Consider the following 26479-nt stretch of genomic DNA (forward strand, 5'->3'; position numbering starts at 1 on the left):
GGCTCTGAGTGAGGATGCTAACTCTTATAGATGCAATCGCTAAAGAAAGGAAAGTTGAGGAGGACTGAAGGAATCTCGGAAGAAATGCCCCTATCCCTGCCCCCTCCCAGCACTGGGGAACATGCTCACATATTACATATTACAGCCCCATGAAAGAAACATGACAAACAAGCCCAAAGTCCTGAGACCATGCAAAGGCTGGTGGTATAGCTCAGGTGGTAAGACACTTGCCCAGCATGACTGAAGCCTGTTGGGGTCTCAATCATCAGACCCCAACCCTAGGGAGATAAAGGTAGAAGGATCAGAAGTCACCCTTGACAACATAGTGAACCTGAGGCCAGTTTCTTCTCTGAAGAAGGAAAAAGAGGAGGAGGAGGAGGAGGAGGAGGAGGAGGAGAAGTCGTTGTCGTCGTTGTCGTCGTCATATCAGTTACCTATCAAGTGTGCTGCTGCTGCTGCTGCTGTTGGAAATTCAAAATCCCCAGTACACACATGCACACATTTCCCCAGTACACACATGCCCACATTTCCAGCTTTCAGTCTACAGACTCCACCGGAGGGTTGGTTATAGCTCAGATTGTCTAACCAGGTCCCATCTCCAGCAAGGCAGGGACAAAGAAAGGGGGAGGGGGCATTAACCTGAGCTTCAAATGAATTATCAATGAGTAAGCAACTGATGACGACAGGAAAGCAATTTTGATTGGATTAGGAAGGAAATGAAACCTTTGCCACAAATAAATAAAAGCACTGTTTTGGGACTTTGTTTGCTTGTTTAAGTTAAACTGTCTAACTAGCTGGCTGGACACGGTGGCCTTTGGAGCACTGGTCGAGCTATGGAAAGGTGAGGGAGCCACCCTAGGACAGAGGTGAGCTGCTGAGTTTACCCTGGCCTCTCAGCAGTGCACCCTGAAACCTGCCTCTTCCAAGACCTCTCTCTTTGGCTTTCCCCTGTGCCCCCTTTGAAGCTCAGCCTCCCCCACATGGTGACCACACACAAGCCCTAAATCCTTTTGTATGCAGAGGGTCCCCAGCTTCTCTGCAGTGTAAAGGGAGGGTACACTCAGTAGGAACTGCACTTTGGGTGTTGAATTCTGCTCTCCCTGGCCTGGCCTGGCACTGTGTAGTGACTTCTCAGGCACCTGCAAACCAAAGTGCCCAGCGCAGCCCTAGTGGCTCTGTTGAGAAGCTAAAACAAGAAGCAGGCGGAGAGCCACATCCTTACTTCACAGTGGGTCGGTTAATAGGGATAAGTCTCACCCTGGTGTTGATGGACAAGAAGCCCCTGCCATTGGTTCAACAGGAAAGTTCGTGGGCACTGACCCTCCAGGACAATTCTTGGGTCCTACCACCAAACCTTTTCTAGAACAGCTCTCCTATATAAAAATCTCCGAAGCAACATGTTTGTAACTGCATCCTGCCCTTAAAAATCGATTTTAAAAAATGAATAAACTTAAGAACAAGCCTTTTTGGAGAGCTAAAACAAACAAACAAAAAAACCAAGCCATGAGTCACCCAGCTCCTTGGGTGGGGGAAGGGGCTGAGGCAGAAGCCCTGTGAATCTTAGGCTACATAGACTACACAGAGACAGACAAGGCAATCTGTAGAAGGCGCCACTGACAGTGAAGAAGGGTCTGACAGACCATCACTATCTATGCACAGTAAACAAAGGTGCTGGGACATGGGACAGTTACCAGCAGCCTGCTCACAAGGATAAATGCTTTCCAGAATACAGAGTGTCACCGTGGGGGACGTGGGGATGAGTGGGAAGGGTAAATGCTGGATAGATAGACCACAACAACCTGACTTAAATCTGAGGCTGTGGAATGTATGGAGAGCTCTCTGCCAGGAACCCTCAAGGGTGGCACCACCAGAGCTGGCCCGGGTGAGAGCGGAAGACAACTGCATTAAGACGCCACAGTGAAGGTCACAAAGGGGAGTGGGGCCATCCTGTGTACTGGCCCTGACTTGTGTCAGAGCTGCTTGTCACACAGGCCCACAACTCTCATCTCATGCTTAGTTGGCCTGAAGTGAGGGATGGTAGAGATTTCCATGAATTCTTTTAAAATTTAACCACGGTGTTTCCGTGAAAGTCCAGGGAGGTGCTTACTGGGAAGGGAGTTTGTTGCAATGGGCGCCTCCATCCTTGAAGGTCACACAAGGAGCGTGGCTTTTATTCAGTAGTCAAGGAGATACGGCCCATGGATAGACCCAGTGGTGTCACGCACACAGGCTCTGGAGGAAGACCTGTCTGGCCACACCGAGGCACAGGAGTGAAGGGGCAGCTCCTGGTGGCTCGGAGGGTCCAGTTCTCATCTGCCCCGCTCACAGCTCTGCCTAGAAACCCATGACCAAGCATGACTCAAAGCAGGAGGGTGGGAGGGTAAGCAGTGCCTGGCACTGGTCCTGAGCTGCCTGCCACTCAAGCAAATGAACACAGCGAATCTGCTAGAAAGTGGGGCGCTGACAGAGTGGCTGGCGGCAAATGTGAAGGACACCTGGGGGCAGACCTGCTCGTCTTCCCAAGATGAGAGTGTCTGTCTAGCCTTTTTTTTTTTTTTTTAAGATTACAAAAAGATAATGTGTATGAGTGCTTGCCTGCATGTATGTACATACACACGCATGTATATGAACCATGTATATCTATATGTATGTATGGTACGAAGGGAGGCCAGAAAGGGAGCATCACATGGCACTGAGACTTAAAGTCTGGTCCTCTGGAGGAATAGTCAGTGCTCTTAACGACCGAGCCATCTCTCCAGCCACATAGACAGCCCTTTCCCTTTTTTTTTAATCTCAGATGTTGGACTGTGTTGCTGATCTGCAACTCCTGGGCCACACCAGCACTCTTCACTCTGCCATACTCCATCCTTGGTTTCCACACACCTCACGCCTACCCGGCCTGGTGCCAGTAGCAGAAAAAAAAAAAGAAACGTAAATAGAAGGATGGAAAAAAAAAAGGCATTTTATTCACACAGTAACCCAGGATAAGAGACCAAGCAGGCCCATGATACAGACTGAATGAGGTGCCTCCACAGGTTCAAGGGGACCCAGGGATTTCTGTTCTGGAAGATGGGGTGCAGGGAAGAGGGGGGACAGGGCAGTTGTAGTTGACTCTGTCCCAGCCTGGAAATGAGCATTATGGCTGCAGAACACAGGAGTTACCCTAGGCAATGCTACCTTAGACAGTACATAACTAACTATGTAAACCAGGCTGGCCTTGAACTCACAAAGATCTGCCTGCCTCTACCTCTGAGTGGTGGGATTAAAATTTAACTCCATCAAAAGGAAGACAGCTTCAAGGTCAAGGTGTCTGTCTCTCTCTCTCTCTCTCTCTCTCTCTCTCTCTCTCTCTCTCTCTCTCTCTCTCTCTCTCTCTCTCTCTCGTTCCATTCTTATTCCAAGAATGACCTAGCCCCAAGGATTATCTGGCATTACACTAGGTACAGAGCTATTGACTGAACAAGGCCCAGCCCTGATAGAGATGAACAATCAGAAGTGAGCAGAGAGAGGCACACCGTTCCACCTTGTTCTAGGAAGACTGCTAACTTGCCATCTCTGGAGGAGGGGCTTCTGAATGGCTCAGGAGTCCTCGAGTAAGGGCAAGTGAGGCCCTGAGGCAGACTGCAGCCTAGAGACTCAGGTCTGCACAGCGATTTCCTAGAGCTGACCAAGAGCCACAAAGATAATACTTCAGAAACCTGACCCAGAAAGGAGGTTTGCATGGGGGCAGGGGGTCTACAGTGTGACCCAGGCCATGCTTACTCTACAGTGTGACCCAGGCCAATGCCTATATAGAAAAGAGTTGGCAGAACATGGCAGTGAATACAACATGGAGATGGGGGCAGGAGACAGGTGGTAATTTCTGAGGTAAACAGAAAGCTCTTTATCAACCATGAACATGGAGGAGTGTCACATGGAGAAATTCCTACATGTGTACATGCAAAAGGAGGCAGATATGTGTGACCTGTGGGTTTTCATCATACATAACAATGAGACTCTTCCATGTATAGAGGCAATGTAAGCCACAGCTTGCATGACATCACTTAGAGGGTCAGTCAATGAGAAGGGTGGAGCCTGGAAGCAGAGATAACAATAAATGCCATACGTAGAGGCTATCTGTCGCTGGACTCCGAAGCTGGCTATGATGTGGTGGCGTGGGGAGGGAGTGCCCTGAAGAAGATTCCATCTCCTTCTCCAGAGGCTGCAGTAGCTCTCAGGAAAGTGGATTAGTTCCCAAGAGCCTCTGCCTTCTGTTTCCTCCTCTGCTCCTCTACTCCATGGACACAGCACACAGACCTCGCCAGAAGCAGCCAAAAATCTTAAGACTTCCATCTCTGGAGCAGTGAGCTATATAAACTTCTTTTTATTGTAAATTAAACAGGTTTAGGTATTTTGTCATAGCAACAGAATCCCTCTTAAAGTTTCTGGATAGCAGGGCATGGTAGCACACACAAATCCCAGCACTTGGAAGACAGAAGTAGACAGATCTCTGTGAGTTCGAAGCCAGCCTGTGTCTTTATAGGGAGTTCCAGAATAGCTAGCGCTGCATCCAAAATCTCTCTTTTTTTTTAAAGGGTGTGGGGAGAAGGAAGGAAAATCTCGGGAAGAGTGGCTCCCAAGGTAGAAAGGGGAACACAAAAATAAGGGTCATAGGAGGATCAGCCAAAAGAGATTCCTTCTAGAGTCATCACAACATGGAATTACAAGTGTCCCCCAAATCTGCCACCTTGTGGGCAGAGCATCAGGGGGAACCTGGCCCTGCTTCCTCAATCTCTCGGCCCTCAGTGGACACCCTGATAGTTCCCTCTGTTAAAGGGGGGCACTCAGGGAATTGACCAGCTACTTCATTTTCCAAGTTAAGCTTCGAGGGTCTGGAAGTTTACAACGGAATTCTGAAATCAACTGCTCATTATGTCGGGCCGCATCTCTGAGAAAAGTTTTGCTCCACAGTCGGGCCACATCTCTGAGAAAAGTTTTGCTCCACAGTGAATCGACAGAAGATCTAAACAACACATGTTAAACGGCAGTCCCTGGAGGCCTACAACCCGTGTGTAGCACCGCTGGCAAGTCATAGACGCTCGCTGTCCTCCTCTGAGTCCTCATACAGAATGAAGGAACAATGCACTGTGGTCTCTTCTTTCCAGAGCATTAACCCCACATGAGCAGGGCTCACCTCCTAACCTCATCTAACCATAAGAACTCCAAAGACCTTCGCACTGGAGGAGAGGGGCTTCAACACGTGGATTGTGAAGGACCACAAGCCAGACAACCACAGGCCCCAGAGCTCTTTCCCTTGGAGAAACTCTGGGCCGAAAACTGTGTCTGACCCAGAACCTGGAAATTTGCACAGTCATTCCTCCATGTACCCAGCAGCTCCTCAGACGGACAACCTCAGCAATGGTTGAGCCCCTGACTTTCGTCTCCTCAACTAATCTAATGAGAGCCAACGGACTCCCACGACACTGAGTGCTGAAAATGTTCCTGTGACCATCCATGAGCTCCCACCCTCCCTTCCTTTGCTGGAGACTATTGCTATGTAGCCCAGCCTGGCCATGGACTCTCCAATCCCCTGTTTTAGCATCCCACGTGCTGGGTCGTAGGGCATGTACCACTGGGCCTGGCATCCTCGGGCCGTCTCTTAGGTCTCCTCAAGGGAGGCAACAAGAAGCCAATCAGCAGGAACAGCAGAGGCCAGACTTCTCTGCCAGCCAGGGAGCTGAGGCTCCAGAATTCAGACCGTCCTTTGGGCAGGCTTCTCTCTGTCACCAGACCCCAGGACAGCTTTAAGCTCTTTGAGTATGCTCGGGAGATATTATAAAAATAAAAAGTGTTTCAACCGAACAACACAGCAAAGCAAGAGACAAGTGTCGTGCTGGTCAAGTGTAGACACCAGAGCTCCTCCTGCCTCCTCCTGCTCAGTGAGGCCCAGCGAGTAGGGAGTAGGAGATCTCGGAGGAGAGGAGGCGCCATCAACCCACACCCTGGCCAACCCCTCAGCAGTGTCTCTATCTTTCCTCTTTCCTCAGTTGGATCTTTCAGAGACCTAAGAGAACAGCACTTTATTTCAGGACAGGCTGGCTTTGTGTTCCAGCAAGAAGAGTTCTATGAACTAGGCAATGTCCAGATTAACCATCTGTATTCCAAACAGCTGCAATCTCTGTCCCCAGCTGAATGCCTTGGGGCCTGGGCAGGGGACCTTCTAATTTTGAATAAATATCTTTGATGTAACGCATCAATCACTCCTGCTTTGCTGATTTCGGTGTGACCCTTTAGAACAGGACCCTGAACACACTCTCGCTCCTGGCAAGTCTCCCTTCCCCAAAGTTCTGACCCACTTCTGTAACCCCCCAGGACCAATTACAGCCACAAAGCTGGCTAGTCCCCACACAGCCAGGATTGGACTTGGTTGACAGTGCTTTTGTTCTGTCCCCTGGCTCCTGACACCCTTGGCATTTCTTCATTTCATGTGTTATTCGTTATTCAGCCAGGAAAATGCCAGGAGCAAGATGGTGGCCTGCCTGAGCAGCTCTTTGCAGAGACTCTTAAGGCAGAGGCGAGGCCGGCCAGGAAAAGGCTGACGTCAGCTCTCTGAGAGCAGCTCCCTGCAAGGATAAGGCGGCCTTTGTTTTCAGCTCAACTGTGAAAATGAGAAAATGCCTCCAGCCTCACAAACAAGAAACCCACACAGCCCAGGTCAGGCCTGTGACCTTTACTTAAAGGTACCGCACTTCATTAGCAGAGGCTGTCAACAGAACCCAGGAGGTGTGGCCATAACCACCCAGGCCACTGCTAAAAATCAGCTGTCTGTCCAGCACAGTGCAGGCTAGTTCCCCAGCTCTTACTAAAGTGTGAAAGGCACAGTTAACCGCAGGCAAGCCAGCTCCGAGATCACACTGCTCTGTCAAGAAGCCTTTTCTAATTTCTAATTTCTGTTGGCAAGTCAATCATGTGTAAGCCAGAAAGAAGGAAAGAAGATCCCAGCTTAGCAGTAGCTTGGTTTTTGAGTTTCTGCTCAGGGAACTAAGATCTTGGCTGTAAAACAGTCCCTTAAACACCAGAATACCTCCAGGGATACTGGAATGACTGGTGAGCTCCAGGTTCAGGGAGAGACTCTGCCTCAAAAAAAAAGTGTGTGTGTGTGTGTGTGTGTGTGTGTGTGTGTGTGTGTGCTGGTTTTATGTCAACTTGACACACCCTAGAGCCATCTGAGAAGAGGGAACCCTAATTAAGAAAATGCCTCCAGATCAAGCTCTACACAACCCTGTAGGACATGTTCTTAATTAGTGACTGATATGGGAGGGGCCAGCCATTGTGGGTGGGGCCATCATGAGCAGCTGTCACCCCGCCCCCCAAAGTACCAGCAATTACATTTTGATTGTCCTGAAATGTCAACCTGTCCAAAAGGGACAACAATAAAGTCTCGTGACAGAGCTAAGACTCAGGCATGTGCCATAGCTGCCACTGTGAGGCAGCTGCCGGGAGTGGAAGGTGGGGAAGCCTGCCATGGCTATCACCAGCCAGAGGTGGACCCTCATAGAGTTACAGAGGTCCCATGCTGCTGTCTTAAAAGGGGGAGAGCAGGAACATGGATGTCCCAGAACAAGAAGACACAAGGTCATGCCCATGATTCGGCACACGGCTGGTACCCAGCGCACTCAATGGCTGCGACAGAAGCCCTCTCTAGCAGCGGCCTCATGCTGAGTGACAGGACATCCACACCCTCTGCAGAACACCTCAGCCGACCAGCTGCCCTGGGAAGGCTCCTTGATTTCCAATCTCAGTTGAGCAAAGTTAAAGAAGCAACATGTGCCCAACTGCTCAATCTCCACTCAGCACGGTCTTAAAGTTGGTTACACACACCGGGACCAAAGGGACTCAGGAGACAAGAAGCAGGGTCGCCTCAGGGAACAAGCCCCAAAGCCACACAGTGAGCCTATGTGGGACAGTCAGAACCATGGCTCTGCGAAGCAGAGGGTGCCACGGCTCCCCTGCCCCATTAAGCAAACCCACAGGGACACACGAACAGCATCCTTGCCAGTGATCTGCTTCTCCCTTAGACGCAGGGTCCTTCAAACGCTTTCTCCAACCTTCTCTCACACCAATGGTCCCAGCTTGGGGTTCACATGTTCTCCACTCACCCCACGGAGAGAAGAGTAAACACCCAGTGGATCCCCAAGGGAAGCAGATAGAAAAAGAGACAAAAGATCCTCAGGCTACAAAGTGTGCCCCCAGATCTGTCTAAGTCAGAAGTGGAGAAAAGTGTGAGAGCTCTGGTCACAAGAACACACCAGGACAGCAGCTCACAGGGGTGACAAGGGGCTCAACAGAGGCGTTGGCTCCAGCAGGAGCCCCTGGGCTTTGCCTGCTCAGAGGCTAGGGTGGATATTTCACACACATCCCAGTGGTCAAAAGGGGATCCCACTGCACCTGAGGCCTACCTGGGTAGAGGTGTCCCACAACCTAACACAGAAGTACACAGAAGTCACTCAGTGTGTGCCATGTGCCCGTCATTAGAATGGATATGTAGGAATGTATGTATGTATGTATGTGTATTCTGTCTTTGTACACACCAGAAGAAGGAATCAGATGCCATTACAGATGGTTGTGAGCCACCATGTGGTATGTGGTTGCTGTGAATTGAACTCAAGACCTCTGAAAGAGCAGTCAGTGCTCTTAACCACTGAGCCATCTCTCCAGTCCCCCAATATCTGTTTCTTTAAAACAAACAAACAGCCGGGCATGGTGGCGCACGCCTTTAATCCCAGCACTCGGGAGGCAGAGGCAGGCGGATTTCTGAGTTCTAGGCCAGCCTAGTCTACAAAGTGAGTTCCAGGACAGCCAGAGCGATACAGAGAAACCCTGTCTCGAAAAACCAAAAATAAATAAATAAATAAATAAATAAATAAATAAATAAATAAAAACAAACAAAAAACACCTCAAATAAGCTAGCAGGCAGGAAGGCAGGGAGGTGGATAGAGGGAAGTTCATCTATGGTGAAAAAGAGGTCACGTCTACTGTTGAGGTGGAATATTCTGGTTGTCTAATACAAAACTAGCCTTCGGTAAGCTCTCTATAAATACTCCTGCCCCCTCCCAGGTGGCTAACTCAACAGCTCACCTGGACATCCCGCTGTAAATGGACAGCCGAATCCAGCCTTGCTTCCTGGCCAGCAAAGGACCCTCCCCAGGGCTCACCAGCCATGCAGCCCAAGACAAGCCCCAAAGCCAGTGAGACCTAGCACAGCTGCATTGCAAGCTTGCACCACTGCAGGTGCACAGCCTCCCGGGCTGCATCACTCTGTAAACGCTGGGAATGACACAAGGGGACTAGTCAGTGAACGCAGGAGTGTGTGGGCCTGGACCACTATGCAGCTGCCAACACAAACATGGAGCTGGTGTAAAGGGTCGCCACGGTGACCTGTTGCCAATGCCCATCTAAGCTGTGTGGCTCAGTGTAAGGAAAAGGGAAGTGAGAACTCACACTTGCTTTTGGAAGGTTGGTGGCTCACAGGGGATAGAGCCACACTTCGCCCAGGTGTACTTTCTAAGACAGTTTCTGCTGCAAGCTGGGTAATATCTTAAAGATAAAATAAAGCGGTGGTGGATAGTGACGCACTTCTTTAATCCCAGCACTTGGGAGGCAGAGGCAGTTGGATCTCTTAGTTTGAGGCCAGCCTGGTCTATAGAATGAGTTCCAGTACAGCCAGGGCTACACAGAGAAACCCTGTCTCAGAAAACAAACAAGATAATATAAAGTCAGCAAAGGTGAGGAAAAATACCTAGAATTCAATGCAAACAGCAACGGATACTTGAAACCGTACTGATGGGGGGGAGGGGCAAGAATGGATGGAGTCACAAGAACATGAAAAGGGACCAAACTCTTATTGGGGTTTTCCACAGACTGGCACCCAGGAGCAGAGCATCTGGAGTGCACACACAGGGCTGGGCGGGGATAGAACGGCAATGCCTGACGGGAACTCGGGACTTTTTAATGGCAAGTGTCTAGAAACACAGAGCTGGGCAGGGATCCCTGAGAGGATAGCCGTGCTCTCGTGCTGGCTGCCCAGGATAAACACTGCTGGCCACAGTGGCTCCTGAGTTTAAAATGTAGCTAGGGCAACCGAGGACGTGGAACTCTCAAGTTTTCTTAATTTAACTTTTAAACATCTTGGAGCTGGGCACTGAAACAAATGTTTCAAATGCTCTGCCACTAAGTCACATCTCCAGTCCCCACCTTTTCTCTCTGTACCCCAGGCTGTGGCTAGTGTCCATTGTATCAGAAGACTCGATTCCCCCTGATATTAAGAATAAATCACCACGTGACACCTGCCAGGAACCAGGGCTTCCTGAGACAGTGGCCATGAGGCTAGGAGAAAAAGGTGGGACCCAGGGACAACTGAGAGGCTAGATGGAATTGAACTCATGGGGCTCTGTGAATAGGCAAAAAGAAAAGTGGATACCACCCCCAAGACAGGCTATACTAACCCCTCCCTCCATGGTAGTAATCCCGCCCCACCCAGCCAACTCCCTGACATCCATGTTCTCAGCACATTTTCTCAGAAGTAATTGTCTTCCTCAGAGCCACCAGTCTTGCAAGAAAATTGGCAGGGTAGACTTGAGACAGGTAACAAGGACCAAGCACTAGAGCAATCCTGAGGGGTGCCCCCTGCCCCCTAAAGCTCCCACTGTACCTCAGAACTCCTTACTGGCCCTACCTGCCCTGGTCAGCATCACACCACAGGGTCAGAGGACCACATCTTCATGCCCCTCTTTGCTCGTGGCTCAAACTGTGTTTCATCAACGTGCCCTCCTCAGCATCAGCACAATCCCCTTGATGATAAAGCAAACAAGGCATGCTTTGCTTACACACCATTAGCAAATTCTAGAAAGCCAGAACACCTCACATTCTCTTTCAAGATACAAATACACTAGGGTCATTTCTGACCCCATAGATAGTGGCCCTAATGTCCTCTTAGCCACGAAATAAAGAGGGACACGCCACAGCTCAAACAAGACACATCTACAAGTCAATCAACATACATGCCAAGTACCAACAACACGAGTGAGCAAGATTGAGAAAACACCTAGTGTCAATCTTTGGTCTCCACACATACCTACACATATGTGTACCTTCATGCACATACATGAACATGCACACAGAATTTATATGTGTATTTTACGATAATTTTTTTTAAATGGAGAAAATCCACCTACCTGGATTTTCCTTTGGGAGCCCAGAGAGCCTGGCAGAATGAGGGCACAGTTTCTAGTTTTCTTCAAACTTTGCATAATGATGCTAACTGGGAGCTGAGCACCAAATCTGATGATTCTTCTCTCATTTCCACAGTGCTGGGGGCTACGTGAGGACCATGGGCACCAGGCAGATGCTGCCATTCAGCCATACCACTGCTACCCCTCACCATCCTGTAGGCTTAAAGCTCTTTAGAGTGTCGACACAGACTGGTATTTCAAGCTCTTGTTTTCAATCACCAAGGAGTTACAAAATGATTTCTCAACTATTTTAATACTCTAATGTTTTTAACTACAGCCAGGGGTGATGGTGCCCGTCTATAATCCCCATGATGGGAAGGCAGAGGCAGGAGAATCAAGAGTTCAAGGCTAGCCAGGGCTACCTAGTGAGTTCAAGGCCACTCTGGGTCACGGAAGACGGGCCACCAGGCACTGCACTAGATCCTTACAATAATCTAATGAGAAGGCATACTCACTGCCCCGTGGGACAAGAAGGTGGTGGCATCTGAGCCAGGGTACCCAGCCTAAGACACACATTCTGAAACACTCATCATACTCGTGTTTTCTACTGTCCCCACAGCCAACATCTGCACAGTGAGGTTATAAATGATAATATCCACCTGAGCATTTCCTTGATTTAACTCTGAGATTCTCAGTCTGCCAGCCCGATCACTGCCATCTGACAGTAAGGACACGGGGCCCAGAAACACCAGGTCTCACAGCTGGTAAGCCACAGAAGGAGGGCTTCAACTAAAGCATGACCCCAGTCTACATAGTCACAAGGCCGCCTCTTCTCCCCTTCCCCTCTCTTGAAAAAGTAAAACAAAGAGTCAAGAGTCTCTTATTTGGGTTTGGGAAAGTTGGATGGAGGGTAGTATAAGCATGGACGCCAGACCTCTCTGCGAGGAGCGCCATCTGATTCCCTCCCAGGCAGTGAGAGAGGGCGCTGTTCTGCGCAGCCTCCGCTGCTGGATTCCTGAGTGTAGCAAATTCCAGGCTCCAGACTGCAGGCTCAGCCTCTGACTAACACTACAGTGATTTATTTGAGGATAAATACCTCTGTCAGTGTCTTATGACTGAACACAACAGAGCAGGCAGATTGGCATTCGCGGAATGTGAGGACGCGGGCTGAGGCAGCAGAGGCCAGGGCGGCCTCCAGCTACAGAGCGCGGTCTGCAGGAGGGACCCTGCACTGCACCTGCTGCTGCCAGCACCAGCCAGCCCTGTGACTACAAACCACTCATCTGCACATGGGGACATGGACTGGCTACACAACTGCCACAGCCCAAACACCAAGTCCTGAAAGTGCAATGTGACATACACTGTCTTAGCCGGCCAGACCATGTCACAGATTCAGAGAACGCCAGCTTAAGCCGCTCCGCGTTGAAAATGGGTTTAAGAGATAGGCCGGAGAGAAGGCTAGGCAGTTAGGACTGGCTGCTCTTCCAGAAGACCCATCAACATACATGCAGGCAAAACACCAATGCACATAAAATAAATAAAATCTTTAAAAAAATAAAAGAAAGAAAATAAAGTTAGAGAGAAAGAAAGAAAGAAAGAAAGAAAGAAAGAAAGAAAGAAAGAAAGAAAGAAAGAAAAAAGAAAGCCGGGCAGTGGTGGTACATGCCTTTAATCCCAGCACTTGGGAGGCAGAGGCAGGTAGATTTCTAAGTTCGAGGACAGCCTGGTCTACAGAGTGAGTTCCAGGACAGCCAGGGCTATACAGAGAAACCCTATCTGGAAAAAGACAAAAAAAAAAAAGAAAGGGAAGAGGGAGGGAGGGAGGGAGGGAAGGGGGGAGAGAAGGGGGAGAGAGAGAGAGAGAGAGAGAGAGAGAGAGAGAGAGAGAGAGAGAATGAGGATCAGAGAAGACACTAGGGTAATCCAATCAATTGCAATGCCAATCAAGGATCTGACACCAAGAGATGTCACCATGGCTCCAGGCTACCAGCAGCTGCACAGTGCACAGTGCGGTGCATGGTCACAACAGGGTGCAATACTGAACGCCCATGCAACAGCCTTCCACTCTGGTAGCTCACAAACACCCAGTATCGATTTGCATAATGGCCAGCAGAGGAGACCAGCAAGCAAAAGCCAAGTTTTCCAAACAGCACCCATAGTTCACCTTCAGGGCTGCTCCCCTCCAACATGAGAGGTTGTCGGAGTTGAAAAGAAATAAGATGCCATCTCTGCACCAGTCACTAAAGTCAGCTCGACACCTTCCTGTCATATAAACACCACCTATCTTTTATAAACAACGTCCTCTATCAATAACTAAGGAAATCATGATGATGTGATGTGTGGAAAGGTGAAGGGAATCACAGCCCAGCCCAGAGCAGGCAAGATCCCAAAGAGGGTGGAACTTACAAATGGGGGCTGAAGATGCGGCTCATCTTGGAGACGTGGTCGTTTTCACAGTCCAAGTCCTTGTCCCCGGGCTCCATGCTGAATTTCCTCTTGCTGGGGCTGATGGGAGGCGGGCCTGTGCGGTGACTGCTGAGAGCAGAGGCCACCGGGAGAGTCTGCATCCTGGGTTCTCCCCTGAGGGAAGCTTCACCTATGCAAAGAAAATTAGTATGTTATCACCAGTCGGGCGGGAAGGCGGGAGGAGCGCCCCATTGTGGTCTCCACGGTCCCCCAGCTCCCTGGCGTCTGGCCCGGCCCCTTGCAAAACTCTCTGTGTGGAAAGTTTTGGCAATACAGCAGGCAGCCTGCCATTCTCAGAACATGGTCTGGGCATGCAGCCACTGCCAAGCAGGGGACATTTGACATCAACAAGGTTTGCCAGCACTAGCTCCTCAGGGTAGAGTTTAAAACGAAAACTTGCTATAAACAGCAGAGAGAGGGAAGCTGATCGTGAGCAATCCCCACAGGGACGCTAAACCCGGAAGGCCCTTTGATTCTCAGGAACTCAACCCCATACCTTTATAAGAAAGTGCACAAAACTGCTGTCGTCAAGCTGATGTTGCTGTTTTTATTACATTTTTTGAAACGTATGCGTGTGCGTGTGTGCGTGTGTGTGTGTGTGTGTGTGTGTGTGTGTGTACAATGCCCATGGAGGCCAGAAGAATTGTTGGATCCCCTTGAGGTGGAGTTACAGGCAGTCATGAGCTGCCCAACATGGATGTTGCAACAAGTGCTCTCAACCACTGAGCCACCTCTCCAGTCCCAAGCTGCAACTCTCAAAATGTGTTTCACAGTTAGGTGTTCATGAGGGCTGTGACACAGATCTGCTTTGACAGTCAGTCTGGCTTTTTGGGCTGTTGAGCTGAGAGACAAATTTGTGCCTGGTTGTGAATCAAGACAGTATGGCTTTTCAAATACTAAGAGGTTTGTATCTCCTAAAATTTATAACAGGAGTTATAATTACTGTGAGTAAAAACTCTCAACATTCTAAGTCCTAAGGGGAGCTAATTCTTTCAAACAGAGAAAGCCTTCTGGTGGGCAGTTACACAGTGGCTTCTGAGGCCTGACCAATCTTATTTCTACCAGTCACAATTAAGAATCATATTAGCATGAAGTCAATTTCATCTGAGGCGCTGTGGTACCCAAGAAAAGCCACCTTTGTGACCACTCACTTCCCTTCATATCACCACTGATGCACGGCTGGCCGTCAAACAGGCGTCAGCTTCACATACAGGCGACAAATGCGATTTTGTTAGTGGGAAGGAAGGAGGGAAAGTCCTTCTGAGCATCCACCAGGAAAAATAAAAACCCTGCCAGTTTAGACAGCAAGATATAAACTCGCAAATATACAGTGACCTGTAAGGCACCCCAGTGGGATTTCTTGTACAGCTTCTGGCCACGGGGCAGACTGGAACTTTCCATAGTGCACGGGTAACTCAGCATGGATCCTGTGCTGGCTTGCCTCACTCACAGACTCTGGCTGGTTTGGATAGGCCTTGGATTCCTTTCTGTTAACCTTTGGTTAAGCACTGTTCATCCTCAGACCTTGAGAAGGTGTAAGATTTTTTCCCTCCCTGGCCTCTTGTTCCTTTCCCAGCCTTGTTTCTTGGACTTCTTACTCTACAGAGCAGGGATGCCTCTTTAAGTCTCTGGTGAGCAGAGGAAGAACTCTATGAAGCCTGAGGAAGTCACCACCCCTGCAGGCCAACCTACCCCAAAACAGCCCACACCACACACTCTGTGCCCAGTGTTTCCCAACACTCCTGGCAGGGGCCATAGAGTGGGGAGGACAAGGGCTCAGCATGGACCCCAGAGTTTCAGGAGCCATTTCATCAGCTGCCTGCTGGGGCAACAGACATTGCTATGGAAACAATCACCACAGCAACAAGTTCCAAGGGGTCCAAAATAGGAGCAGTCATTCAGGACAGCAGCTATAGGGCAGCCCAGCCCCAGAGCAGAAACCACCCACGGGCCCCCATCACTTGGGAAGGTACCCACAGAGAAGCCAGTCGCTCAGTGATTACTCTGCACACACGCTTGGTGGGGAAACCCCTCCACTCCACACCCCCAGGCCATGGCAGAAAGCAACGATGGTGCCTCCTCCATTTGAAGTTCATGTGGCAGAGTGGCTGAGCTTCAGTGAGGCTAGCACAGAGGAGAAAAAGTCCACAGGAGATTTCCCAGGAATGGGGTGGGAACAAAGGACTCTGTAGAGTCCCCTGAGCTGAAGTCTCATCACACGTATGACCAGGGTGACGTGAATGGCTTGCACAGGTGAGCTACAGACGGGAAGTATGCCCTCTGCTAATCAGACGAACACCTCTATCACAAAGCTGAAGGAAAGGCAGTGACCCTCAGTGGTGACTGGGTTTGGCCACTGATACCCCCTTGTTCATCTCTGGGTCCATCCCCACGCCAAAGGAAGCTGTCCAATGCTTATATTTTAAAGCCCACTTGCTGTGCTCTTGTATGTGGCAGAGCAAAGAATGATTTCAGCAGGGCCTGGGGGCAGGGCACCTTCCGAGGACATACCTGACTTCTATCCCTAGTGTGGCTATTGGTGAATACCCCAGACACATGCAAATGCTATATACCTGCTGCTTCTACTCACAGCAGCACTGCAGAACAGAAGCGCTTCTCAAGCATCATTCCCAGTTACAAATAAACAAGATTTTCTTCTGGCCTAAGAGATCGTAAGTATTAGCATATATTTATTTTAAGGAAAAAAATAAATAGAAAGGAAAGGGCTGGAGGCCAAGCACTGCCCTAGGGCACCCAGGGTCCTGGGCGCCATCCCTAGCCCATATTCGGGGGTGGGGAGGAAAAAGACAAAGTTATGTCGTGATGTCACATATGAGCAGTCAACACCAAAGTCACATTGGAACTCGCAGACAGGGGGAGACCAGATCTGAAATCCTGCACTTGAAGGATTCTAAGACCTCCCTCTCTAAACACCGTGATACTAGCCAGACTCACTGCCAGTCAGCTGCTGCGTTCTCGCCTTTTACAGTCAACAAAACACAGAACTTAACTTTCAAAACTGCAGTGTGTATTCCCTTGCTCACTTGCTGGTTGAGATGGGGTCTCGCTGTGTGGCTCAGGCTGGCCTCAAACCCATCTTCTGCCTGCCATCGTCTCGACAAGCCGGGATCACAGGAGTATGTCACCGCAGCCACAGAAGCACTGGTTTTCAACATCTAACTTCCAACTTGCCCGCAGCTTCCTGGTCTCCTTCCCATCCCCCACGTGCCCTCCGCCATGTTTGAACCTAAAGTCAAAACAGCAAACCACAGTTCCCTATGCCAGCCACTCGGCTGCACTGGCGTGTCTCCTGTCTGACCACAGCTGTGGTGACCAGACTGACGTCACTGTCTCGGTGGGAGGGAAGACACCCCAGTACACTATCTACCCTGCAACATTGCACAACCCTCTCATAGGCCCAGGGCCCTGTGGGGCAGGGGCCCAGGCAGCTGAGGTACATTTATTTTCTTTTAAATAATGAGTCTCCGGCACAGAGATGAACAGCTGAGGAGAAGGTGCAAAGAAATCAGACTCTTTTGAGCAGTTCAGCTGTGGCCATTGGGTTCTGGGTCACTCTTTGTTTTTTTAAGAAGGGTTGTTGGGCTACTTGGTGAGCAGGCCCAAGCCAGTAGAGATAAAAGATGTGACATACTGTCTGCCACGGCCCAAGGCTGGCCCATACTTCTACTGCTCAGTGACCGAGTCCCTCTGGTTATAATAAGAAACACCTTTCACATTGCTGCTCAGAACCACAAGTCCAGTGTTCAGAGTCAGATCTTAGAACCAGGAGGCTGAGCTCAGCCAAACAATGCCTGTCTAGTCAGCCAGGTCAGCGTGGCCATGCAGGGTCCAGCCCTGGGCAGGCCTTGGTTGCAGAGCTACATCAAGGCTGTGGAGAACCACCCGTGTAGCCTTCAGCTAACAATAGGGGAAGGTCAGTAGCAGGGCCACAGGGGAAGTGACAGACTGACACAGGGAACATTTGAAGACAGCTTCAAGCAGATCTCCGAGATCAAGAGAAGCTCTGAGCTTGACCTAGTCCCACAGAGCACAGCCGGCACGTGAGGACCAGAGAGTCTCTACAGTCTTACGCAGTTTCAAGTACCTATAATCCCACCAAGGATAAAAGACAACAGCGTTTGATTCTGTTTACTCTCAACAAGGGAAAGGAGAGATGGCATTGAGGTCAGGAGCACCTCCTCCTCTTCCAGGGTTCAGTTCCCAACACCCATGTTGGGTGACTCACAACCACCTTATAACTCCAGCTCCAAGAGATGCAATGCCCTCTTCTGGCCTCTGCAGACACTGCATGGGCATGGCACAAACACATATGCCCAAAAATCTTGAAAAAAAAAAAAGTCCCAACCATATGACACCTATAGTTCTTAATCAACCTCTACTACACTAAAGTAGAAGATGCTAAAGTCATTTTTAAACACTGAGGGAAAAGGTACTAAAATATGTTGAATACAAAGCTGTGGCAATTGTACCCAGACGCTGCCATTAGAAGGGGCATTAAGTCTACACTATGCAAAACCATTTGTAGTCCCAGGAGTGACAGCAAAGACGCTTCCCCTCCTTCAGACCTCACGGCTTGTACCAATGTCTCCAGAAGCACATAACGCACAGCTTGGGTGGACTGCCACCAAAAAAATCCCATCACACCAGTCACCGTACCACAAAGGAAGCTCCCCCATGCAACAGCAACAGGAAAGGCTGTCTAGGGCAGCGCTTGGCTTGATTATTTTGATTTGTGTGAGTGTGAATGTGTGTGTGAATACGAGTGAGTGTCATGTGTGTGCATTTGCCGATTCCCTGGAGCTGGAGTGACAGATGGTCATGAGCCACCTGGCCCGGGCGCTGTGAACAGAACTCTGGGCCTCTGCAAGGGTGGTTAGTGATGTAGCCACTGGCCCACTTCTACAGAACCAGAGATCTCAAAACTTTCCCTTCACAAACCCTTTTGGCCCAAGAACCATCTCCTAATGAATAAAGGAAGCAATCACTGGGGGAGTAGGCGGGACTTCCAGGTCGGATGGAAGAAGAGAGGAAGAGGAGAAAGTCAGGGGCCTTGGGATGGGGATAGCAAAAGGGCAAAACGCAGCTACTGTTGTCTCCTGGCTTCATAGAGAGTCCGCATGATGGAGTCCACACATTATATGCTCAGAACCAAGGCTCGGTAAACTCACATGGTGAGACACAGGTAAATGTGGTCAGAGACACCTCAGATTCACCATGCTTGCAGACACCTTTAATGGTTGATAAACTTTCCCGCCCCCATCCTCAGTTCCACATTCATGGGGTCAACCCTATATGGGGTTACAATCTACAGCTTACAAAGCCGAAGTCTAGCCCTAAAGCTGAGTTTGGGATTTTTTGTTTTTGTTTTTGTTTTTCTTTCAAGACAGGATTTCGCTGTATAGCCCTGACTGTCCTAGAACTCACTTTGTAGACAAGGCTGGCCTTGAACCCAAAAATCTGCCTGCCTCTGCCTCCCAAGTGCTGGGATTAAAGGCGTGCGCCACCACCACCACCAGGTGGGATTCATAAATCTTAACTGGAATTCAAAATACTCAACACCTGTTGGTACCCCTGCTTTCTGACCCTCACTTAGCCAGCATCTTCTTCTATCTGCGTTCTCCTCTCCCTTCCCAGAGAGTCCACAGGAGAGTGTGCAGTAGAGTGGACAAGCCGGCTTCTGTATTGATGTACAGATTTGGTGTCCACTTGAACCAGAGAACATTTGGCAATGGTCCAATGTGTTACGTGTCCTGCCATGGGCCACAAGTGCCAACAAGACAAAGCTGGCTCAGGCCCCTTCGATATCAGTACACTGAGCCCTCCTCAATGGAGGAGGCTCTATGTCCATCAGGAACCTTTTCTATCTAGAACTGATTGCACATATGCACCAGTTACATACTGCTGGGGAAGGGGAGGGGGAGGAGGGGAAGAAAAAGGAGCAGGAGGAGGAAGGGAATTATGGGAAGAACTATTTGCAGAAGGTTCTGGAATCAGACTCCATTTCCCAGTGTTTAGAAAGTGCTGGTGACTGAATGAAAGCAGCAAGGCCTTGCTCAAACCTCTTCCCCACCAGGGCCACCTTCTAAGGGTCAGGATGATGCTCAGACAGAACGGTCAGGCAGTGGAAATGCGGTGGCCTTCTCTAATTGTCTTGTCACAATGTCCCAGAGCTGCCCAGCCACACTTCCCTGCCACACACAGCCACACAACCTCTGCTACATACAGGCCTAGCATCTGAGGTAGACTCACAGGTCACACGGACCACAGGAGGGAAACAGAGAATCTTGGAAATGGAGAGACTGGAACACCAAACTGCTGTCTTTCCAATGTCCTGGGATGGGACACTGACCCTTCAAATAGCACCTAACCTGAGTGTCACTGCCCAGGTGGTCAGGTCGCCTCTGGGAGGCACTGGGCTTCTCGTTCATCCAGTGACAGACAGGGAGAGGGACATGTACAAAGAGTAGGCTCTGAAATGTCAAGTGTGCTCACAGTGGTCCTGTCACCCCTCGAGCCTCCCTTTCTTCATTCACCATGACAATCTGGGAACTTGAAGAAAGCTGCCCTGCCTAGAACAGGGAGTCTATGGTGCTCTCGGCTGACACAGCCCCAACTCGAGGACAAGACTCTGGCCCCAAAGAGCCCGCTGACAACACTCACTTCCTGCTCTGTTGGCTGCTTCTCCCAACGAACAGAAAAGGCCAGGAACACCATGACCAGAAGAAGCAGGGGACAATGAGTGACTCCACAGAGCCAGATTGGGGCAGCAGACCTGGGGTCAACTACCTGACTTTGTGGGGAATTCTCTACACCTGAGACAAGGGTAGTGTAAACCCAGAGGTCCAGAAATACACAGACCAACCAAGATGAGGTTTGCCTCCAAAGGTTTAAGATCAAAAGATTGTCCCCAGCTGGGCGGTGGTGGCGCATGCCTTTAATCCCAGCACTTGGGAGGCAGAGACAGGAGGATTTCGTTCCAGGACAGCCAGGGCTATACAGAGAAACCCTGTCTCAAAAAACCAAAAAAAAAAAAAGATTGTCCCCTTGGATGACAATGTTGAGACGCAGGACATTTGACAGCAAAGCCTAAAGGGATCTCCACAGATCAGTGGAGAACATGCCTTCAGAGGGGACTTTGGGATCCCAGAATATCTCGGGAATCCTATTCAGTGATGTCATCTCCTCTCTTGCATCCAATCCCACCAATGTCAGTCTCTTTCCCTCTCCAACACTCCCCATAGTCCTATTTATAATGTCGACTGTACTCACAATGACACACACACATAAAAGTCCAGCATCCACGTGAGAGTATTAATTTTTCTGAATGAGTTACTTCATTTAACAGCCATTTCCATGTATCCAGGTCTGCAGATTTATCTCTCTCCACTGTTGAATAAAATTCTACCACATGTATGTTCCACAGGTCTTGGTTTCTATCCACCTACTGAAGGACTCTGGGCTGCTCCATTTCCCAGCCACTGTGAATAGAGCAGGAATGTGTGAGCGTCGCTATGACAGGGTGAGTGAGCATCGCTGTAACAGGACTTAGATTTGTTTGGGTACATGCTCAGGGGTAGTATATCTGAGTCATATAGCAGTTCTATTTTCAATTTCTTGGGAGATCTCTACACTGCTTTCCACAGTGGTTACAGCGGTTTATACCCCCACCTGTTGTGGGAAATATTTAAAAAGTTGGCATCATTCCACACTACATCCAGCCATTCTCTACCCAAGGGTCTCACCACCTCTGTTCTCTTGCTGCAGATTCTTCTCACATTCCCAGCCGTTCACCCCCTGTGGTCAGCGGTCCCAAATCCCAGTAACCATATTTAAATTAATTGGGGGAAAATTCTGCTACACCTACCAGCATTGAATACGGTTCCTTTACCCTGTATCATCTCCAGCATTTGTTGTCATTTATTTTCTTGGTTTTAGTCATCCTGACCAGGATGAGACGGGATCTCACAGTAGTTCTAACTCACATTTCTATAACAGGGCTGAAGATGCTTAAATGCGTTTGTTAGCCATTTGTGTTTCTTCTTTTAAGAACTATGTGTTCAGCTCAGTGGCCCATTTAGTGATTGGAGTTCTGGGGGTTTGATGGCAATTCTGGGTACTAACCCCCTGCCTGGTGGATAGCTGTCAAATACGCCCCTCCCCCATTCTGTCACACACACATACCCTTCACTCTGTTGACGGTTTCTTTTGCTGTGCAGAAGCCAATTACACATGATCCCACTTGTCAAACTTCAGGGTTACAGCTGACCTTGCCTAGATTTTTAAGTATTTCCCCGAGAAATAACGGCTGTAATTTCTGAAAGTAACTTGGAAGTACACAGACCTACGTCTCTAAGTACTTCATCACAAACAGTCTAAGAATGGTGCACAGCCATGGCACCATTATTACCCAGCACAGCTCACTGACCGTCAACAGCTCACATGTAAAGGTCGTCAGTGAACTGCTCCTTCGGGGTGGCATGGTCACACAGTGCTCAACACATCTGTCCTGAGTTTTTGGTCTTTTTCTTCTTCTTCTTTTATGACATGTTGTGTTTTGCTAGTCAGGTCCCCTCCTCGTGGTTAGATTCCAGTTAAACACCTCTGACAGGAATCCACAGAGGTGACACCAAGTACTCCCAACTGTGCTGCATCAGAGTCACCTGACATAAGCTCATCCCACAGTGGGGATCTGAGCTGACCATGTAGGGAGGGTGGTAACCACGCACTTCTCCACTACCCAAAACAGACAGACAGACAGACAGACAGACAAACGTATCACCCTTACACCAACATTTTTATTTTTCATACTAAGAGCATGGGGCTATGCCCTTGTCTTTATTGAGCCACCGATGTTATGTTTCCTGTGCCTTTGGTGGCAATGCCAGAGGCTGTGGCTAAACTGCATGAAACAGCAAATCTGATCAGGATGCGACCTCAAAAGACAGCACACAGTGGGCCCTCCACCCTCCCTAGCCTGTCCCACAATCAACCAAGTGTGAACTAAAATATCTTCTAGAGACTGTGGTTATTGACTATGTATAGGATTCATTTACGTCAAGACTCCATAAACAAAACACCAGGCCAGCCATTCTCATAGCACTGTGCTGGATGCTGCCATCCAGAGAGCCCTAAAATGCTGTCCCGTGGATGTGGAGAGATGATGGCCCAGTACAAGCTAAGGCTGGCTTACACACCATCAAGGAGTACAGCAGGTGACCGTGACTGTCTGCAGCGTCCAGGGGGACAGATACCTCTCACCCTCCCCATCCTTGCCCTCTTTTCCTGGGCAAAGAGTTCCACCAAGGTCACCCAGGCTTCCTGAAACAGAGGAAATTCAGGGCATACAGATTACCTTTCAAGGAAGCATTAACACCACCGCAGGGGAGAGATCACTGGGAACAGCTTCCCTTTCCACAAGCATTTTAAGGGTTACCATATGCTGTGGTTTGCATGAAAAATGCCCCCCATGGGCTCATGTGTTTGAATGCTTGGTCCCCAGCCAGTGGCACTGTTTTGAGAGGTAATGGAACCTTTAGGAGGTGGAGCCTCACTGGCGGAAGTACATCATCAGGGCCGGGCTTTGAAGTTTTTATAGCCCGACCTTACTTCCTGTGTGTGAGTGAAATTGGATCTCTGTTTCCTGACTGCCAGGCCAGCCTCACTCTCCCGCTGCCGTGCCTCGTCCCCATAACTCACAGTATCCCCTCTGGAACTGTAAGCCACAATACAAATAAACCCTTTCTTCCATAACTTGCCTTTTGTCAGGGTATCCCATCACGGAAACACTGAAAACCAATATCCCACTTACGAACTGCAATGGGGGACGGCTCTGAAACATTACCATGAAGGGAAAGTACTCAGGAGAGGAAGGGGGAGGGGGGCTCTGGACATCAGATACGAGGCAGCAACTCTAGCTCTGGGAAATAACAGCAGTCGGTATTGTTGGAAGTGGGGGTGGATCCAAGCAAGGACAACTGTGTGTCCAAGATGAGGGTGGCTGAGGCGGAAGACTCATTTCTTCTCGATGGCCAAAGCTAAAGCCAGAGGGCTGGTGTGGAGCTGCTGGCAGAATACGGACTTAGAATGGAGAGACCCTGCTCAGCACACTGCGGGAGGGGAGGTAATAATCACTGGCTCCACACAGACACACCAAAGCTCCTTTTGTCTTCAGTGGCAGGGGCTGTGTTAAGGCTTGCCAGTGACCTGTCATAGCTCTTGCTTGGATCTCGGCACTTAGAAGCTGAAGTAAAAGGATCACTGCAGTTTGTAGTCAGCATGGACCACAGAAATGGGGCATGCCAGCCTGGGCTACACAGCGAGGCCCTATACCTTCAATAAAATTAAAAAATAAAGAAGTAAGAGTATGTTTGTTAGCTGGAAAGAGTTAAAATGCTCAATGAAAATTTATATGAGGGGGCAGACAACTAATTCTATATACAAGTAAGAATAAATATAGATTTCCTACTAGGAGTTAAGAGGTTGGTAGTGGCTCAGTGTGTAAAAGCAGTTGCCAGGAAAGCCTGAGGGTCTGAGTTTGATCTTTCAGATCCCACGGGGAGGTGAATGGAGAGAACTGGTTCTACAAACATGTCCTCTGATCTCCATACACATGCCGTGGCATGCACATCTTATATACACATACACACAATAATAAATAAAAATGACAATAACATAATTGTGCAGCAGTGAGATGGCTCTGGGGGTCAAGTTATCCAAGGTCACACACAAACACACACACACACACACCCCATATACCATTAAAATAACATAGCACAGAACATTAAAAAAAAAAAAAAAGAACACATGAACTTGTGATTTGGCAAACTCCACTATAGAACTGCATCTGTGAACTATGTTTTGATGAGCTATGGATTATTCTCAAGATTTTAACATTACCTCAAAGTTTACAATCATTATGTAAAAGATATGTCTCCTGGGAGAGAAATGATAAACTAAAAAGTCCGTCCTGAGAAAAGCAACACGGACTGAGGGTGCTTCCACGCAGTCTTCCCCAACACGCAGGCAAGCCTCTCAGGAAAACAGAAAGATTGGGGTGGGGGTGGGCAGCTGTAACTTGAAACTGGGAGCTGGGGGTGGGGCTGGGACAGCAGTTGGCTCTTGGTCTCTCTCCTCAAGCCACACTCAGGCCTCTTTTTCAGTTTACACTACCAGCGAGCAAACGTTATCACCGAGGGGCCAGGAAGGGCCAGCTCCCCTTCCGTGTATTTGCTTAAGATATGAAGGTTAAGCAGTCATTGTGCTCATAAAAGCCGGGCACTTTCAGGCCTATTTGAGGTCTCCGTTTACCTCCAAGTGACTAAGCCTGAAGCCAAAGACAGACAAGAACTGGGCTGATCAAAGGCTGGGCTGTCATTAAGTGAAAATGACGGAAGATGAAAGGCTGGCGGCCACTTCAAAGGTTCAGAAGTGCATAGCAGGGTAGTGGGGCAGGCACAGGCTGCTTCTTAATGGACAGGAAGACATTCCTGCAGCCACACATCCCCACACTCTACAAAACACAGTGTAACACAGGCAGGAGCGGTGCCTGCATAGGCTAAGGAGAAGGGAAACATTGTTTCTATACTGGTCCGGGTTGGTTTGTTTGTTTGTTTGTTTGTTTTAAAAAAAACCAATCAGATCCAAGGACAGTTTGAAAAAGTTGGCACCTCAGGTGTCAAGCACAATCCCATCACAGCAGGTTTTTGTTGGCCTCACAGCGGGCAGCTTAAGCCATGTCAACCCTGGGAGTGGGTGGATACAGTCCTAAGTCTCCATTCCCAGCAGTCTGATGAGGAGAGCTAGTGAGCGTGCTGCCCTGGCCTGGGACTGGCCCTCAGCTTTTGCATTAGAATTGGCACAGAGCCACCCTGTGAGAAACGTAGGCTGGCTGAGGCCCCCATGATACCTCCAATCCATCCCAGCCATTCCTGCCCACCCCTGCATCTCAGCATCCATGAGCTGCAGAAGCAGAAGTGTGACTGGACCCTTAAACACTCACACACACTCTTCCCTAAAACTGACTCCCTGGACTGACTTTAATACTCAGACTATCTTAACCGCAGTCCTAGTCACGCTGACGGCTTTGGGGGAGATTGACAGGGTCTAAGGGAAGATAAGATCCATGCAGAGGATGCAGAGGAGAGAGCAGCCCACTGTGCTCAGAATGAAGACTCAACCCCAGGAAGCATCCAGGAGTCTCTCTAGAGCTGTTAAGAGCAGAGGAGGCTCCATGCATTGCATGTGTAGTTGGTGAGTATTGTCAGGCGAGGCAAGTTCTATCATTTGAGGGAAATGGAGACCAAAGTGGCTCAATAATATACCCATGGTCACACACTCTGGATAAATGAAAACCTGGAATGCCACCCAGGCCTGACTCAAAAGATCACATTTGCAATATCTGTGCCCCTCAGGGGGGTGTGATAGAGCATGCCCTTAGCAGGGGAGCAGAAGTTTGCCCATGAACAGATCCTGCAGGCCAGTGATGTAGAGACAAGCACACCTTTGCTTGCTGTGTGCCCTCTCTCCACTCATTTCCAAACTTGCCACCATGAAAACCCTCTTACACTCCAACTTAATTAAAAGCTGCCATTTAGCTGGGCACAGGTGTTCACCTTTAATTCGGGAGCCAGAGGCAAGCAGATCTCTGAGAACTCAAAGGCAATCTGGACCACATAATGAGTTCCAGGATAGCCGGACACACACTGTCTCAGTACACACACCTCCAAACGGGTACTTTGTATGCTGAGCCTCAGAGCCAATGACAAGGACTGAGCTGGGCGTGA

General features: G+C 49.3%; 1 protein-coding gene across 7 annotated transcripts in view; it reads right to left on the reverse strand.

Moving 5' to 3' along the window:
• The window catches only part of Vgll4 (vestigial like family member 4), a 105020-nt gene that overhangs the window by 14615 nt on the left and 63926 nt on the right, over positions 1-26479 (reverse strand). For 5 of the 7 annotated variants that reach the window (XM_021165063.2, XM_029478812.1, XM_021165064.1 and 2 more), the window contains one exon: positions 13617-13806. In XM_021165063.2, coding sequence (XP_021020722.1) covers positions 13617-13806 — 190 coding nt within the window. Of the gene's footprint in view, positions 1-13616; positions 13807-16249; positions 16697-16720; positions 17106-26479 lie in introns of those variants that run through there. The other 2 variants (XM_021165067.2, XM_021165065.2) reach the window with 2 other exon arrangements.

The sequence above is a fragment of the Mus caroli genome, chromosome 6 (assembly GCF_900094665.2).
Source record: "Mus caroli chromosome 6, CAROLI_EIJ_v1.1, whole genome shotgun sequence".
Lineage (NCBI taxonomy): Eukaryota > Metazoa > Chordata > Mammalia > Rodentia > Muridae > Mus > Mus caroli.